Source organism: Mustelus asterias, chromosome 12 (genome assembly GCF_964213995.1).
Source record: "Mustelus asterias chromosome 12, sMusAst1.hap1.1, whole genome shotgun sequence".
In the NCBI taxonomy this organism is placed as follows: domain Eukaryota; kingdom Metazoa; phylum Chordata; class Chondrichthyes; order Carcharhiniformes; family Triakidae; genus Mustelus; species Mustelus asterias.
The window spans coordinates 84,932,583-84,948,563 of NC_135812.1; the positions used below are offsets into that span (position 1 = coordinate 84,932,583).

Below are 15,981 nucleotides of genomic sequence, written 5' to 3' on the forward strand. Positions count from 1 at the left end.
AGTCAGCTTTAGTTACTTAGCCAACACATTTGCTGTCTAGATTCACAAATTAAAAGTGGGTCATTTGAACAGGACACCAGAGGGCAGCCTTTCCCATGGAACTTGAATCGAGCACGACAAATGAGAAAGGGAAAGCAAGGGTTTTATATCCTGTAAAGTACAATAGGCCGACAGTGCAATAAAACAGTGTGATTAAAAGTGATTGATCGATCGCTGGATTCCAGTGTGGCGTTTCAAACGGAAACAATTTGTTGTAATTGTGTTAGATAAGAGAAGTGTACATCTTGACTACTCGCTAGCTGCAATTTCTATCACTGCTGAATTTCCTTTGACTCGCAGGTTGTGCATGTTTCAGAATAATCGAACCATTATAACTGTCTGATGTAAAATGCATTCTCCAACTACAGATTTCTAAATATCCCTGTTTCATGTCTGCACTTCCTGTTCCCGCAACTTTTGGTTGCGTTTTTCTGTTAACATTTACTATTGTGAATTAAATTGCTGCAACAGCACTTCAGCAAGTTGGATCGTGGCAGGAGAGTGTAGGTGACAACAGGGCATTGGGGAAATAGGTGCAGCTGGAGAGTGGACGGGAAATAAATGTTAATTTAGTGCTAACAAAAGGCAAGACTTTTTAAACCTGGCAATAGCCGCAAAGCACAGCTGGGCTGCTCATATCTGCTGTTGCAACGTCTGGGCGTTTGCCCAGCCAGTCACTTTACTCACTCATTCCCGTTGTCGCCTGCAGTCGGGGTGTCGCTCTCTGCCGCATCCTCCGCCACTTTCTTAATCCCAATCACAGGATCAGGCTGAGACCTCTTCCTCTTATTTTGCTCCATCTTCGGTCACACAAGCTGTTGCCTCTTCTTACGGCAGCTCTTTGAGGACAACCTACAACAGGCAAAACTCGAAACGCGTTACTCAACTGATTTGTGGAGCAGCCTGGAATGAAATCTATCACGAGTTACTGATTATAATGGCTTGGAATGCAATGCTGCGGTGCCCTTTCTTTATAAGATTGCAAAGACAGAAGCAAAGTGAAAGAAGTTAAAATAAGTCTGCCTGTTTTGTTTTTGCAGATAGTATTTCTTTGCAATGCGTTTGCAGTGGTTAACACTGCTGCCTCAAAGACAGAAACAAAGTGAAAGAAATTAAAATAAGTCTGCCTGTTTAGTTTTTGCAGATAGATTATTTTGGCAACGCAGCACAGTGATGAGCACTGCTGCCTCATAGTGCCATGGACCTGGGTTCAATCCCTGGCTTGAGTTACTGACTGTGTGGTTTCCACATTCTCCATGTGTCTGTGTGGGTTTCCTCCGGTTCCCTCCCACAGTCCAAAAGACGTGCTGGTTTGGTGCATTGACCATGCTAAATTCTCCCTCAGTGTACCCAAACTGGCACCAGAGAGTGGTGACGAGTGGATTTACACAGTAACTTCATTACAGTGGTAATGTGAGCCTACTTGTGACACTAATTAATAAAATAAGCTTTAAAATGTAGTGGGAATTTTTGGGGCTACATCTTACAACATTTTGCATTGGTTGGTTTTGGACCAGGATTTAGCTGCTGACGCTATCTGTGCCATTGTTTGAAGCTTTTGCAATTTTCTGCTGTTTCACAAGGTACTGATCTGAACTCTGCAAGTGCCACCAATGCGTACACAGCAAGGCTACAACCCCCGCAGCGGAGTCAAGGTGCTGATCATCACTCGTTTCAAAATGTGAATTTGTAGAGATGCGTATTTAGGGTTGGAACAATCTGCAGAAATTAGAACGAATGTGCAGGACGCTGCGGCGAGCAACCAAATTACAAGGGTAATAAAGTCATTGTTTTTGTGAATTGTTGTTTATTAATTATAAAAATATTGGACGTGGGCTGAGAGTGAAGAATTGGCCAATCCTGTAATGAAGAATCTCTTCACTTCAAAGCATGTGATTATAGATCAGTGAAAGGCAACCAAGGCTAATGAGTTTTTAAAAATTTATTTAATGCAATGTGGGTGTCACAGGATAGGCCGGTATTTATTGCCCATTCCTATTTGCCCTTCAGAAGGTGTTGGTGAGCTGTCTTCATGAACCGCTGCAGTCCCTGAGGTGTAGGTACATCCACATTGCTGTTAGGGAGGGATTCCAGGATTTTGACCCTAGGGCTGAAGGCAGGGTGATGTATTTCCAAGTCAGGATGGTGAGTGACTTGGAGGGGAAGCTCCAGGAGGTGGTGTTCCCAGGCATTTGCTGCTTTTGTCCTTCTAGATGGCAGTGGTCATGGGTTTGGAAGGTGCTGCCTAAGGAACCTTGGTGAGTTCCTGTAGTGCATCTTGTAGATGGTACCCACGGCTGTCACTGTTTGGTGGTGGTGGAGGGATTGAATGCTTGTGGAAGGGGTAGCAATCAAGTGGGTTGCTTTGTCCTGGATGGTGTCAAGCTTCTTGAGTGTCGTTGGAGCTGCAGCCATCAGGCAAGTTGACACCATTACACTCCTGACTTGTGCCTGGTAAATGGTGGGCAAGCTTTGGGAAGGTGAGTAGATGAGTTACTCGCCACAGGATTCCTAGCCTTTGATCCGCTCAGAGTAGCCAGAATATTCAATGGTAAACCCCAGGATGTTGATAATGGAGGATTCAGCAATGGTAATGCCATTGAATGTCAAGGGGCAATGGTTAGATCCTCTGTTATTGGAGATGGTCATTGCCTGGTACTTGTGTGGTGTGAATGTTACTGGCCACTTGTCAGCCTAAGTTTGGATATTGACCAGGCCCTGTTGCATTTGGACATGAACTGTTCCAATATCTGAGGAGTCACAAATGGTGCTGAAGATTGTGCAGTCATCTGACCTTATGATGGAAGGCAGGTCATTGATGAGGCACTTGACACTACCCTGAGGAACTCCTGCAGTGATGTCCTGGAGCTAAGATGATTGACCTCCAATCATCACAATCATCTTCCTTTGTGCCAGGTATCATTCCAAACAGTGGAGGGGTTTTCCCTGATTCCTATTAATTCCAGTTTTGTTCGGGCTCCTTGATGCCATATTCAGTCCAATGCTGCTTGGATGTCAAGTGCTGTCAGTCCCACCTCACTTCACAGAGTGGTCCTCTATCATCTTAGTGGCAAGCAAGTTTGAAATTAGGCATATTCACTAACCATGACACATGAATAGAAATTGTAGAATCCCTACAGTGCAGAAGGAGGCCATTCGGTCCATCGAGTCTGCACCATCTCTCCAACAGAGCATCCCCCCCATGCCCTATCCCTGTAACCCCATATATTTACCCCACTAATCCCCCTAACATACCTATCTTTGGACACTAAGGGACAATTTAACACAGCCAATGCACCTAACCTGCACGTCTTTGGATTGTGGGAGGAAAGTGGAGCACCCGGAGGAAACCCACGCAAGACACGGGGAGAATGTGCAAACTCCACACAGACAGTCACACAAGGCCGGAATTGAAACCAGGTTCCTGGTGCTGTGAGGTAGCAGTGCCTCACTGAAAAAGATTGAATACATTTAATGCATGCCAAATATTTCACAACGAGTTCTAGAAAATGCTTAAACATTCATATATTAATATAACTATCAGCTTCAAATGGTAAAAGCAAAATAAATATTTACATTTTGATTGGGTGCAGAGAGAGTATGCTGCTCTCACAATCAATGTTGCGTGCAATCAACATGCATCTCACTTCATGTGCCCTTACTTTGATGTGTAAATCACCTTCATCATGTTGGTAGGGGGAAAAAAAACTACATGGATGGAAGCCAGTGAAATGTGGCAACCCTGCACATTGGCAGCAATCAACAAAATGTCTCGTGGGCCCAACCCAGAACCTCAATGGGCCACATGTGACCCCCAGGTTGCAGGTTATAGACTGTGGGTATATAATACAATTCTGCCGCTGCCAATGGCCCCACTACATCTCATGGCGGCCTAGTTTTGAGTTGCTGAATTTGTTCGAAACCATTTAGCACAGTGGTAGTGCCACACAACACATTGAAGGTTATCCTCAATATGGAGATGGGATGTTGGCTCCACAAGGACCGTGCAGTGGTCAATCCTACTCATACTGTCATAGACAGGTGCATCTGTTGATTAATGAGGGTGAGGTCAAGTAGGTTTTTCCCTTTTATTTGTTCCTTCATTCACTGCCACTGGACCAGTCTGTCAATGACGTCCTTTAGGACTCAGCCAGTCTGATCAGTAATGGTGCTACCGAGCCACATTTGGACATTGAAGACCCCAGCCAGAGTGTGTCCTGCCATACTCAGTGCTTCTTCAAGCTGGTGTTCAACATGGAGGGATACTGACAGCAGTGGGGAAAGTGAAGTTGGGGCCAATAGATGGTAACTATCAGAAACTTTCTTTGCCCATCTTTTTCCTGAGGCTTCCTGGGGCCTGCAGTCAACATAGAGGACTCCCAAGGCCACTCTCGCCCCACTGTATATCCCTGTGCCACCAGCTCTGGTGGACCTCTCCAGCTGGTGACTCACGACATGCTCAGTGATGGTGGTGTCTAGGACATTCTCTATAAGGTGTGATTCAGTGAGTTTGACCGGTCTGTGGAATGGTCTCTCAATTTTGGCACAAGCCCCTAGATATTAGTAAGAAGGACATTGCAGGATCGACAGGGCTGAATTTGCTGTTGTCGCCTCCCTTGATGCCACTTGGTCCATCCGATTTCATTCTTTTTCTGACTCTATAGCAATTTGCTACAACTGAGAATTACAGACAACCACATTTATGTGGTTTGGAGTCAAGCCTAGTTAAGGATGGCAAATTTATTTCCTTCAAGAGCCTTAGTGAACCAGATGGGTTTCCACAACAATAATTTTGTGGTCATTACTGATGGGACTCACTTTTAATTTCAGATTTTATTAATTAATGGCATTTCAATTCCACTAACTGCTGTGGTGGGACTTGAAACCATGATTCCTGGCCTCTGGATTACCAGTCCAGTGACACTGCCACTATGCCACCACCTCACCCATAGTAGTGTCACAGGGTCCTATATGTTCCCTTGAGTAGATGGGAAGGGTCTCAGTTTAAAATCTCTGAAAGATGTATTCCAGTAGTGCAGCACCCTCTGCACTGTGCTGAGGTGTCACCTAGGTTTGTGCCGGATTGTCTAGACTGAGGCATGAGCCTTCTGACTAATGGGAAAGAGTTCTAGCACGGGGCTGAGGCCGAGAGTTTTTCTCCCATTTCTTCTCTCATGTAGTGGTACAATGTCAAAAACACCAGCAACATGTCTGTAAATGTGGGCAGTGACTAGGCCACTCTTCATTGCAGAACATCATAGCCAAGACAGGGACTGGGAACGTCCGACATGTGGAGTTTTTTCAAGGAGCAGCTACTGCGAGTCTGTGATAGGTATGTCCCTGTCAGGCAAGGAGGAATTGGTAGGGCTAGGGAACCGTGGTGCACCAAAAAAGTTTCTTTGTTGGTTAAAAAGAAAAAGGAGGCTTATGTTCGGATGAGACGTGAGCACTCGGGTAGTGCACTAGAAAGCTTTAGATTGGCTAAGAGGGAGTTGAAGAGCGAGCTTAGAAGGGCTAAAAGGGGACATGAGAAGACTTTGGCGGATAGGGTTAAAGAGAATCCTAAGGCGTTCTATAGGTATGTCAAGAACAGAAGGTTGGTTAGGGCAAGTTTAGGGCCAGTTATAGATGGCAGAGGGAAGTTATGTGTGGAACCGGAGGAGATTGGTGAAGCATTGAACCAATATTTCTCTTCGGTGTTCACGCAAGGGGACATGAATATAGCTGAGGAGGACACTGGGTTGCAAGGGAGTAGAATAGACAGTATTACAGTTGATAAGGAGGATGTGCAGGATATTCTGGAGGGTCTGAAAATAGATAAATCCCCTGGTCCGGATGGGATTTATCCAAGGATTCTCTGGGAGGCAAGAGAAGTGATTGCAGAGCCTCTGGCTCTGATCTTCAGGTCGTCGTTGGCCTCTGGTATAGTACCAGAAGATTGGAGGTTAGCGAATGTTGTCCCATTGTTTAAGAAGGGGAACAGAGACTTCCCCGGGAATTATAGACCGGTGAGTCTCACTTCTGTTGTCGGCAAGATGTTGGAAAAAATTATAAGGGATAGGATTTATAGTTATTTGGAGAGTAATGAATTGATAGGTGATAGTCAGCATGGTTTTGTGGCAGGTAGGTCGTGCCTTACTAACCTTATTGAGTTTTTTGAGAAAGTGACCAAGGAGGTGGATGGGGGCAAGGCAGTGGACGTGGTATATATGGATTTTAGTAAGGCGTTTGATAAGGTTCACCATGGGAGGCTTCTGCAGAAAATGCAGATGTATGGGATTGGGGGTGATCTAGGAAATTGGATCAGGAATTGGCTAGCGGATAGGAAACAGAGGGTGGTGGTTGATAGTAAATATTCATCATGGAGTGCGGTTACAAGTGGTGTACCTCAGGGATCTGTTTTGGGGCCACTGCTGTTTGTAATATTTATTAATGATCTGGATGAGGGTATAGTTGGGTGGATTAGCAAATTTGCTGATGACACCAAAGTCGGTGGTGTGGTAGACAGTGAGGAAGGGTGTCGTAGTTTGCAGGAAGACTTAGACAGGTTGCAAAGTTGGGCCGAGAGGTGGCGGATGGAGTTTAATGCGGAGAAGTGTGAGGTAATTCACTTTGGTAGGAATAACAGATGTGTTGAGTATAGGGCTAACGGGAGGACTTTGAATAGTGTGGAGGAGCAGAGGGATCTAGGTGTATGTGTGCATAGATCCCTGAAAGTTGGGAATCAAGTAGATAAGGTTGTTAAGAAGGCATATGGTGTCTTGGCGTTTATTGGTAGGGGGATTGAATTTAGGAGTCGTAGCGTTATGTTGCAACTGTACACAACTCTGGTGCGGCCGCACTTGGAGTACTGTGTGCAGTTCTGGTCCCCACATTACAGGAAGGATGTGGAGGCTTTGGAGAGGGTGCAGAGGAGGTTTACCAGGATGTTGCCTGGTATGGAGGGGAGATCCTATGAGGAGAGGCTGAGGGATTTGGGATTGTTTTCGCTGGAAAGGCGGCGGCTAAGAGGGGATCTTATTGAAACATATAAGATGATTAGAGGTTTAGATAGGGTGGATAGTGATAGCCTTTTTCCTCTGATGGAGAAATCCAGCACGAGGGGGCATGGCTTTAAATTGAGGGGGGGTAGTTATAGAACCGATGTCAGGGGTAGGTTCTTTACCCAGAGGGTGGTGAGGGATTGGAATGCCCTGCCAGCATCAGTAGTAAATGCGCCTAGTTTGGGGGCGTTTAAGAGATCCGTAGATAGGTTCATGGACGAAAAGAAATTGGTTTAGGTTGGAGGGTCACAGTTTTTTTTTTTTTTAACTGGTCGGTGCAACATCGTGGGCCGAAGGGCCTGTTCTGCGCTGTAATGTTCTATGTTCTATGTTCTATGTTCTAAGACTTGTACAAACACATTTTTGAACACCACTCTATGAAAGGTGATCACGAATGTCAAAACACTGGTGGCACAGTGACGTAGTGGTTAGCACTGCTGCCTCACAGCACCAGGGGCCCGGGTTCAGTTCTAGCCTTGGGTGATTGTCTGTGTACAGTTTGCACATTCTCCCTGCATGGGTTTCCTCCGGGTGCTATGGTTTCTTCCCACAGTCCAAAGATGTGTAAGTTAGGTGGATTGCCATGCTAAATTGCCCCTCAGTGTCCCAAGATGTGTACGTTAGGGGGATTAGTGTGGTTACAGAGATAAGGCCTGGGTAAGATACTCTGTCAAAGATTTGGTGCAGCCTTGATGGGCCAACTGGCCTCCTTCTGCACTGTCGAGATTCTATGTTTCCACGGTCTATCAAAGATTGAGGCAAAATGTAGTATGCCAAGTGCTACCAAAATGGTGATATACTAATTCAGCACATTGAACCTCACCCATTTTAGCCTCTGTAATGTAATAGTGCACTGGGCAATGCCTTTGGGGAATGAACAGAAACATTTAAATGCAGTGAATTACATCTTACCAAACAAACATGCTTTAATCTGAGGATGCTTGTCTCACTGAGGTGGCCTCTTGACTCATTGACTTTCTTCAGCTTTAATTGAATTATTTATCATAGTAAAGTGAAGAAATGATCAGAAGAAGCACGTTGAATAGCACTCTACACATCTTAATTACTTGTGGATGGTACTCAAGATTACACAGCTCAACAACAATGCAACCTCGCAGTGAAAATATTGTCCCTGCTTACATTACTACAAAAATTCATAGGATTTAGAACACACCCAATTTGTCCAAGTCACTATTCTTTTGCTCCACCCAAGCTTCCTCCCATCCCAATAAAAGCAAATTACTGCGGATGCTGGAATCTGAAACCAAAAGAGAAAATGCTGGAAAATCTCAGCAAGTCTGGCAGCATCTGTAAGGAGAAAAAAGAGCTGATGTTTCGAGTTAGCTCTTTTTTCTCCTTACAGATGCTGCCAGATCAGGTGAGATTTTCCAGCATTTTCTCTTTTGGTTCCTCCCATCCCAAACCTCTCTCAGCTTACACTTCGATTCTTTTCCATCTCCTGTACTTACCTAGCTGTTCCTTAATTCTTTCTAGATTATTTGTCTCAGCTACAAGTTCTACACTTGAACCAGAGTGGATTAAGAAGTTTCTCCTGAAATTGGCTATTGGATTTGTTGGTGGCTATCCAATATTCATAGCCCCTAATTATGGACTCCTCCACAAGCTGCAACATGATCTCTACATCTATTGTCGATGTATGCTGCATCCTGCATTGTATTGCAAGGGAAGAATTCATCCCCACCGTAACAATTTGTTTTCCTTTTCTTCTCTTCAAGAATAGTTGGCTATTCCAATATCGATGGTAGTCATGATGTGGAGATGCCGGCGTTGGACTGGGGTAAACACAGTAAGAAGTTTAACAACACAGGTTAAAGTCCAACAGGTTTATTTGGTAGCAAAAGGGTTCATATCACACTATCTGTAATCCCCACAGCTTGCCTGGACTTGCAGAATTTCACTGGCTGTCCTGTCTGGAGACAACACACATCTCTTTAACCTGTCTTAATGCTCTCTCCACTCACATTGTTTGTACCTTTAAGACTTGATTAGCTGTAAGTATTCGCATTCCAACCATTATTCTGTAAATTGAGTTTGTGTCTTTATATGCCCTGTTTGTGAACAGAATTCCCATTCACCTGAAGAAGGAGCTTAAGGCTCCGAAAGCTAGTGGCTTTTGCTACCAAATAAACCTGTTGGACTTTAACCTGTGTTGTTAAACTTCTTACTGTATTCCAATATCCACAGGGCATGCGAGAGAGCTACGTCTTTGTGCCATTTCTGCCTCCATAGCATTGCCAAAATGATTAATATTAAATAGTGAGCCCATCTGTGATTAATGAAAATTCAACAGTATGGTCATCAAAATTGGGTTTTTATTGGTCCCCGCCCAATATGCACAACCACATATGTGTACTTCCAACAGGGTTAATGGGTAACATCAGAAATAGAAAGCATGGCTCTCCCCAGGGCCAGGGAAGGCTAAGTCCAACTCTTGCACAGTCAGAGTGTCTGAGACAGATGTACATCTTCCTGCCCACTAGATCCACTGGCAGAAGCTGGCAATGTTGTATTTTCTTTTTCCAGAATGACATGTTGAAATCAAACTGTTTTTAACCCAGTTTTACACATTTGAACAAACAGTATTCTTGACATCATTTGTTACAAACAATAATTTGTATTTAAATCAATTCATTTCTTCTTTAGATACAAAAAAACACATTTACTATTTCAATTGTTATGGTTCTGCCTATCAATTGAACTGAGTCTCTCTTTGTACACAAATTGTCCATGTTATTTACCCTTGGCCAATCATGTTTATTTTTGCCAAGCAAATGTACTGACCTTTAACATATCCTGTTGACCACTTCTTTAGTCGTGGATATAAAACAATATAATTATCTGTACATACAATGAGGCACCCTTGTTATGTCTCATCGGAAATGTGAAACAGTGATTGCGAGGAATACACAACAGGCCAGTCAGCATCTGTAGAGAGAACAGACAAGCCAATGTTTGAGGTGCAGAGTTCTGGCTTTGTATTATGATTTACAGTGCCGTGTTAGCTTCATTGTATATTTTACAGTTTCACATTCACTTTGATGTGTAATAGTCAAGCTAATTATTTTATTTCCTTCAATTTAATGTTGGACTTCTAAATCATAACCAGATATAGCCTTCATGACCTAATGTCTTTGTTTAAAGTTCAATTCCAGAAAGCCAATTTTCTTTTAATTTATCCTTATACTTTGTAGTGATAATTTATTGATTTTGCCACCAGTCAAGTCTCTTTAGCAATCTGACCATTGGATTGTTTTATAATGTAACAGATTTACATTGTGATGCTGTGATCTGTATCTATTGTAAGTGGAGTACAAGGAGAATTGCTTAATTTGAAAAAGATTGGCAAGATTCCAAGCTCAATACAAAGTGCTAGGGTGTAAGTCTATTAGTTCAAGGCAATGAAAAATGATCACTTTATAAATGTAAGTTTTCAATAGGGTTCTTGCCATACGCAAGTCAGATTTCATGGGGGAAAGACTCATTCACACAGTACCACTTTAATTGACGCTATGTAGACTTACAGCAACTCCCCAGGGGAAGACAGCGCCATGGGCCACCAACTGCACAGCCTGCCTGAGTTTCCATACTGGTATCATTGTAGAACACTGCTCGGGGCACAGTCTGTTCCCAGGGAATCAATGCAAACATAAGAAATTGAAGACCATTCTGTCCCTGGAGTCTGCTTTTAACCATTTAATATGATCATGACTAAGCTCAATGTCAGAAACCTGGGCCATACCTGCACACATAGCCGGGAAATGTTATACTGATTAATACCTGCCCTAACTCAGTGATTAGCCAATGTAACTCAACCGAGCACCACAACCAACACCCCACGGTCACTAACCCTAACCTGACTCCCCCTGACCCAACTATCATCCCAACCGGGTCCAACTACTGCTGACCCAACAACGTTCCTGACCCAACCTGACTAGCCCCTTTTCCACTCACCTGACTACTCACTCATTCACCCATTCATTCTCTCACTGATCCACTGAAGGACTTCAGACCCTTTAAAACTTACCTGAATGTGGCAGGTAATGTCATGAAAAAGAGGCATGCCCTCTCTTCATTCAATTTTTCTTTTGCTTGTTGATTTAGATCTGGGCTCTAATGATTTTCCAACTGCCCAATTACCATGGACTGGATTTTACAGATGCTGACATCCCTGCGCCCCTAGCTAAAAAGTCGGAGTGGCTGGGGCATCTGCCCATGATCCCAACAGCTATCCCTTTGAGCAGCACCAATTGCTTTAAGCCGAGTCTTCACCACTTTCTCGGGAGGAAGTCCCACTTTGGAGAGTTGCCAGCCAATTGGATGGAAAGTAGCTCAGCAGCTCCCAGCAGCTGGGAACGATAGGCAAGATTGGGTCTACTGGCAGTCCCACCACGCTGAGGAGCCCAGGTAAGTCCGAAGTTGGAGGCCAGATTCAATGGCTATTAACTGACAACTTAAAGACTTCAAACCCACTGGCATGGGAGCGTAAAGTCCAGCCCCATGTCTCTAATAATAAATTGCAATATTTTGCCTACTACTGATGTTAGGCTAACTGGCCTACGTTTCTTCATTTTCTCTTTTCCTCCATTGTTAAAAGCAGTAACGCATTTGGTACCTTCCAATCCTTTGGAAGAGAATGCGTTAGGTGATAATTTAGGAGGCATGGTTAATAAGTTTGCAGATGACACCAAGATTGGTGGCATAGTGGACAGTGAAGAAGGTTATCTAGCATTGCAACGGGACTTTGATTAATTGGGCCAGTGGGCTGATGAATGGCAGATGGAGTTTAATTTAATTAAATGCGAGGTAATGCATTTTGGTAGATCGAATTAACACAGGACTTACTCAGTTAATGGTAGGGCATTGGGGAGAGTTACAGAACTAAGATTTCTGGGGCTACAGGTTCATAGCTCTTTGAAAGTGGAGTCACAGGTGGACAGAGTGGTGAAGAAGGCATTCGGCATGCTTGGTTTCATTGGTCAGAACATTGAATATAGGAGTTGGGATGTCTTGTTGAAGTTGTACAAAACATTGGTAAGGCCACACTTGGAACACTGTGTACAGTTCTGATCACCCTATTATAGAAAGGATATTATTAAGCTAGAAAGAATGCAGAAAAGATTTACTGTGATGCTACGGGACTTGATGGTTTGAGTTATAAGGAGAGGCTGGGTAGACTGGGACTTTTTTCCCTGGAGTGTACGAGGCTTAGGGGTGATCTTATAGAGGTCTATAAAATAATGAGGGGCATTGATAAAGTAGATAGTCAACATATTTCCCCAAAGGTAGGGGAGTCTAAAACTGGAGGGCATAGATTTAAGGTGAGGGGGGAGAGATACAAAAGGGTCCAGAGGGGCATTTTTTTCATACAGAGGGTGGTGAGTGTCTGGAACGAGCTGCCAGAAGTAGTAGTAGAGGTGGATACAATTTTGTCTTTTAAAAGGCATTTAGACAGTTACATGGGTAAGATGGGTAGAGAGGGATAATGGGCCAAACACAGGCAATTGGGACTAGCTTAATGGTAAAAACTGGGCGGCATGGACAAGTTGGGCCGAAGGCCCTGTTTCCTTGCTGTAGGGCGACACGGTAGCACAGTGGTTAGCACTGCTGCTTCACAGCTCCAGGGACCTGGGTTCGATTCCCGGCTTGGGTCACTGTCTGTGTGGAGTTTGCACATTCTCCTCGAGTCTGCGTGGGTTTCCTCCGGGTGCTCCGGTTTCCTCCCACAGTCCAAAGATGTGCGGGTTAGGTTGATTGGCCATGCTAAAAAATTGCCCTTAGTGTCCTGAGATGCGTAGGTTAAAGGGATTAGTGGGTAAAATATATGGGGGTAGGGCCTGGGTGGGATTGTGGTCGGTGCAGACTCGATGGGCCGAATGGCCTCTTTCTGTGCTGTAGGGTTTCTATGATTCTATGACCTCTATGATTCTTTGGATGAGATTTTACGACCTCACTCGGGCGAGACCACAAATTCCCACCTGGCGTCAATGGAAATTTCCGTTGTCGGCCCCTCGCCCGCTCCGATTCCGTGACGGGCAAGGTGGTAGAGTTCTAGCCAATGACTCTTAGTGTTCTGGAATCTAAGTAATTCCGAAAGATCCAAACCAATGCATTCACTATCTCTGCAGTTACCTCTTTTAAAACCCAATGATGCAGGCCGGCAGGCCCAGGGGAATTCTTCTGCCATTTTGTTCCATAAATTTTTCCAATACTATTTCTTTACATATACTGTTTTCTACAAGTTTCTTTAATTCTGCGATATTTAAATTCCGACCCTGTCATGTCTACAGCCATTTTCTGTTGCTTGTTTTCTCACCTCTAATTATTGCCTCCAATTCCCTTATTTTGGTGCTTATGCTAAGTTCATTGCAGTTTAATATGCTCCTGTTTTTCATTACTCTTCCTCAACAGATATTGTATTATTGCTTTCTGTTTGGTGAGAATTTGTGTTCTCTTTATCTCTTTTTGTACTTTGACCTTATTCCTCAACCATTTTTCTTATCTTCACGTCACTAATGCTACTGTCCAAACCCTACTCTTTTTTTCTAATTTCAAGCCCTGGAGATATTATCGCTAGATTATTAATCCAGAAACTCAGCTAATGTTCTGTGGATCCGGGTTTGAATCCCGTCACGGCAGACGGTGGAATTTGAATTCATTAAAAAATATCTGGAATTAAGAATCTACTGATGACCATGAAATATTGTCGATTGACGGAAAAACCCATCTGGTTCATTAATGTCCTTTAGGGAAGGAAATCTGCCGTCCTTACCTGGTCTGGCCTACATGTGACTCCAGAGCCACAGCAATGTGGTTGACTCTCAACTGCCCTCGGGCAACTAGGGATGGGCAATAAGTGCTGGCCCAGCCAGCGACACCCATGTCCTATAAAAAAAATTCTTTAAAGTGTTTTTGATGTCCTTTTTATCCCTTCTGTTACGAACTTGCTCCCCCCGAGCCTGGTTCAGCACCCCCACCCCGCATTACAACTCCATCACCATGGGCAGCACGGTGGCACAGTGGTTAGCACTGCTGCCTCACAGCGCCAGGGATCCGGGTTCAATTCTGGCCTCAGATGATGGTCTGTGTGGAGTTTGCATAATCTCTCTGTGTCTGTGTGGGTTTCCTCCGGGTGCTCTGGTTTCCTCCCACAGTCCAAAGATGTGCGGGTTACGTTGATTGGCCGTGCTAAATTGCCCCTTAGTGTCAAGGGGACTAACAGGGTAAATATGTGGAGTTACGGGGATAGGGCCTGGCTGGGATAGTTGTCCGTGCAGGCTTGATGGGCCAAATGGTCTCCTTCTGCAATGTGGTTATTCTATGATTCTATGATGTCTGCAGCTCATGTACTCCCTGCCTTTAGCAGTTGATCAATCAGGGGCACTCTATCTGATGATCTGCTGCATCCAGTTATACTCAGTAAGAAGTTTAACAACACCAGGTTAAAGTCCAACAGGTCCAACAGGTGTTGTTAAACTTCTTACTGTGTTTACCCCAGTCCAACGCCGGCATCTCCACATCCAGTTATACTAACAGCCTGGTACAGCCATGCTCCCTCACAGTCTACAAGCCAATGTTCTCATATTTCCTGCTGCGTGATACAAACTCCTTTGAAGACGCCAGCAGCCAAAATAGGAAAACTAAAGGAACCAGGAATAGTTTAATTTATTCTCCCCCACTTTACACGCACAAACAGCGCTAGATAGTAATATTTTTGCACTGTAATTAGGTAGAAATACAAGCCAAATCTAAACTTACTTCAGTTTCACATTTGGAAGACAGTCGCCTGATACCAAAAGCACAATTGTAGCGCCACCAAGTATTTTCGTGTGATCACTCCATCCCACTGTGAAGCCAAACAGTAATCTGCTGCAGGCATCAGCTATTTATTTATGCAACCAACTCAGAGCACAATCAGACAGACAGTTTAAAGTGCACGGGAAGCAGCGACTGAAGATTAGATCTTCTGGGAGGTAGTGGTGAGGTTGAATGAGATGATAAACAATTGCAAACAACAGAATCAACAGTGAACCAACACAGTGCAAAGGGGAGTGCCATGCCTTTTGGAACACCCTGCTGCAGTGATCAGAGGTGTTAGCCAAATGTCTGTGCTTTTACTTGTTTGTGACTTTCGCTCCAGCAACAGCAGCTGCTGCTGGAGAGAACAGTGACATCATTCAGAAGGAGGGTGTATGCTGATTTCCCACAAGATGTCCAACGCTGGAAAGAATCTCAAAACATCAGCAATAGCTCGAGATGCTTGAAACCAGTCCAAAGCTGGGAAATCAAACAGACTAGACTCGGAGAAAATGGCTGATAATGCCGTGGTTCTCCGTGGACGGCAAGAAGAGTTCGTCAATCAGAATAGAGAGTCTGAGTCTTGATCTTCCAGGCAGCAAGGCTTTATTCGCTAATACAAGTCAACAAAGCCGGGATTTCCGGATGAATCCAAAGAATCAGCGCGCTTACAGTCATTTTTATACACTTTTTAGCCTCATACCTCATCATTCTTATCTCACAGTCAAGGCTATTTTTGCAGACCCCAAGGCCACTTTTCGTTAGCCACCATGGTTTACTAGACCTACGTTATCTGCCTTCTTTCTGATTGGTCACCAATGAATATGCTATGATATCATTGTGGTTCCATCTTGCCTTCCTATCTGAAGTTTATTATCTAATCAGCCAAGGTTGTTGTTTGTTCAACCATTGTGGGGCATCCTGCTATGCCAAGACTTTTTTAAAAGATGTGTGTTTCTTAGGTTTTAAGAAATTACTTTCAGCTTCTCGGCCTTTTGGCTAAGATCAAGTGTAGTATGGTCGGCAGCCCATGGTCGGCCGCACTTGGTTGAGGTCATTGGGTTACACTGAAGCTTCATATGTT

General features: G+C 44.2%; 1 protein-coding gene across 2 annotated transcripts in view; it reads right to left on the minus strand.

Moving 5' to 3' along the window:
• Positions 1 to 15,073, minus strand: part of engase (endo-beta-N-acetylglucosaminidase) — a 62,824-nt gene extending 47,751 nt beyond the window's left edge. Inside the window, exons 1-3 of one of the 2 annotated variants that reach the window (XM_078225531.1) lie at positions 14,859 to 15,073; positions 9,885 to 10,028; positions 727 to 891 (exon numbers count right to left, since the gene is read on the minus strand). In XM_078225531.1, the coding sequence (XP_078081657.1) occupies positions 727 to 839 (113 nt within the window). In that variant the 5' untranslated portion in view covers positions 840 to 891; positions 9,885 to 10,028; positions 14,859 to 15,073. Of the gene's footprint in view, positions 1 to 726; positions 3,682 to 9,884; positions 10,029 to 14,858 lie in introns of those variants that run through there. The other variant, XM_078225530.1, reaches the window with a different exon arrangement.
• Between the last annotated feature and the right edge of the window lie 908 nt (positions 15,074 to 15,981).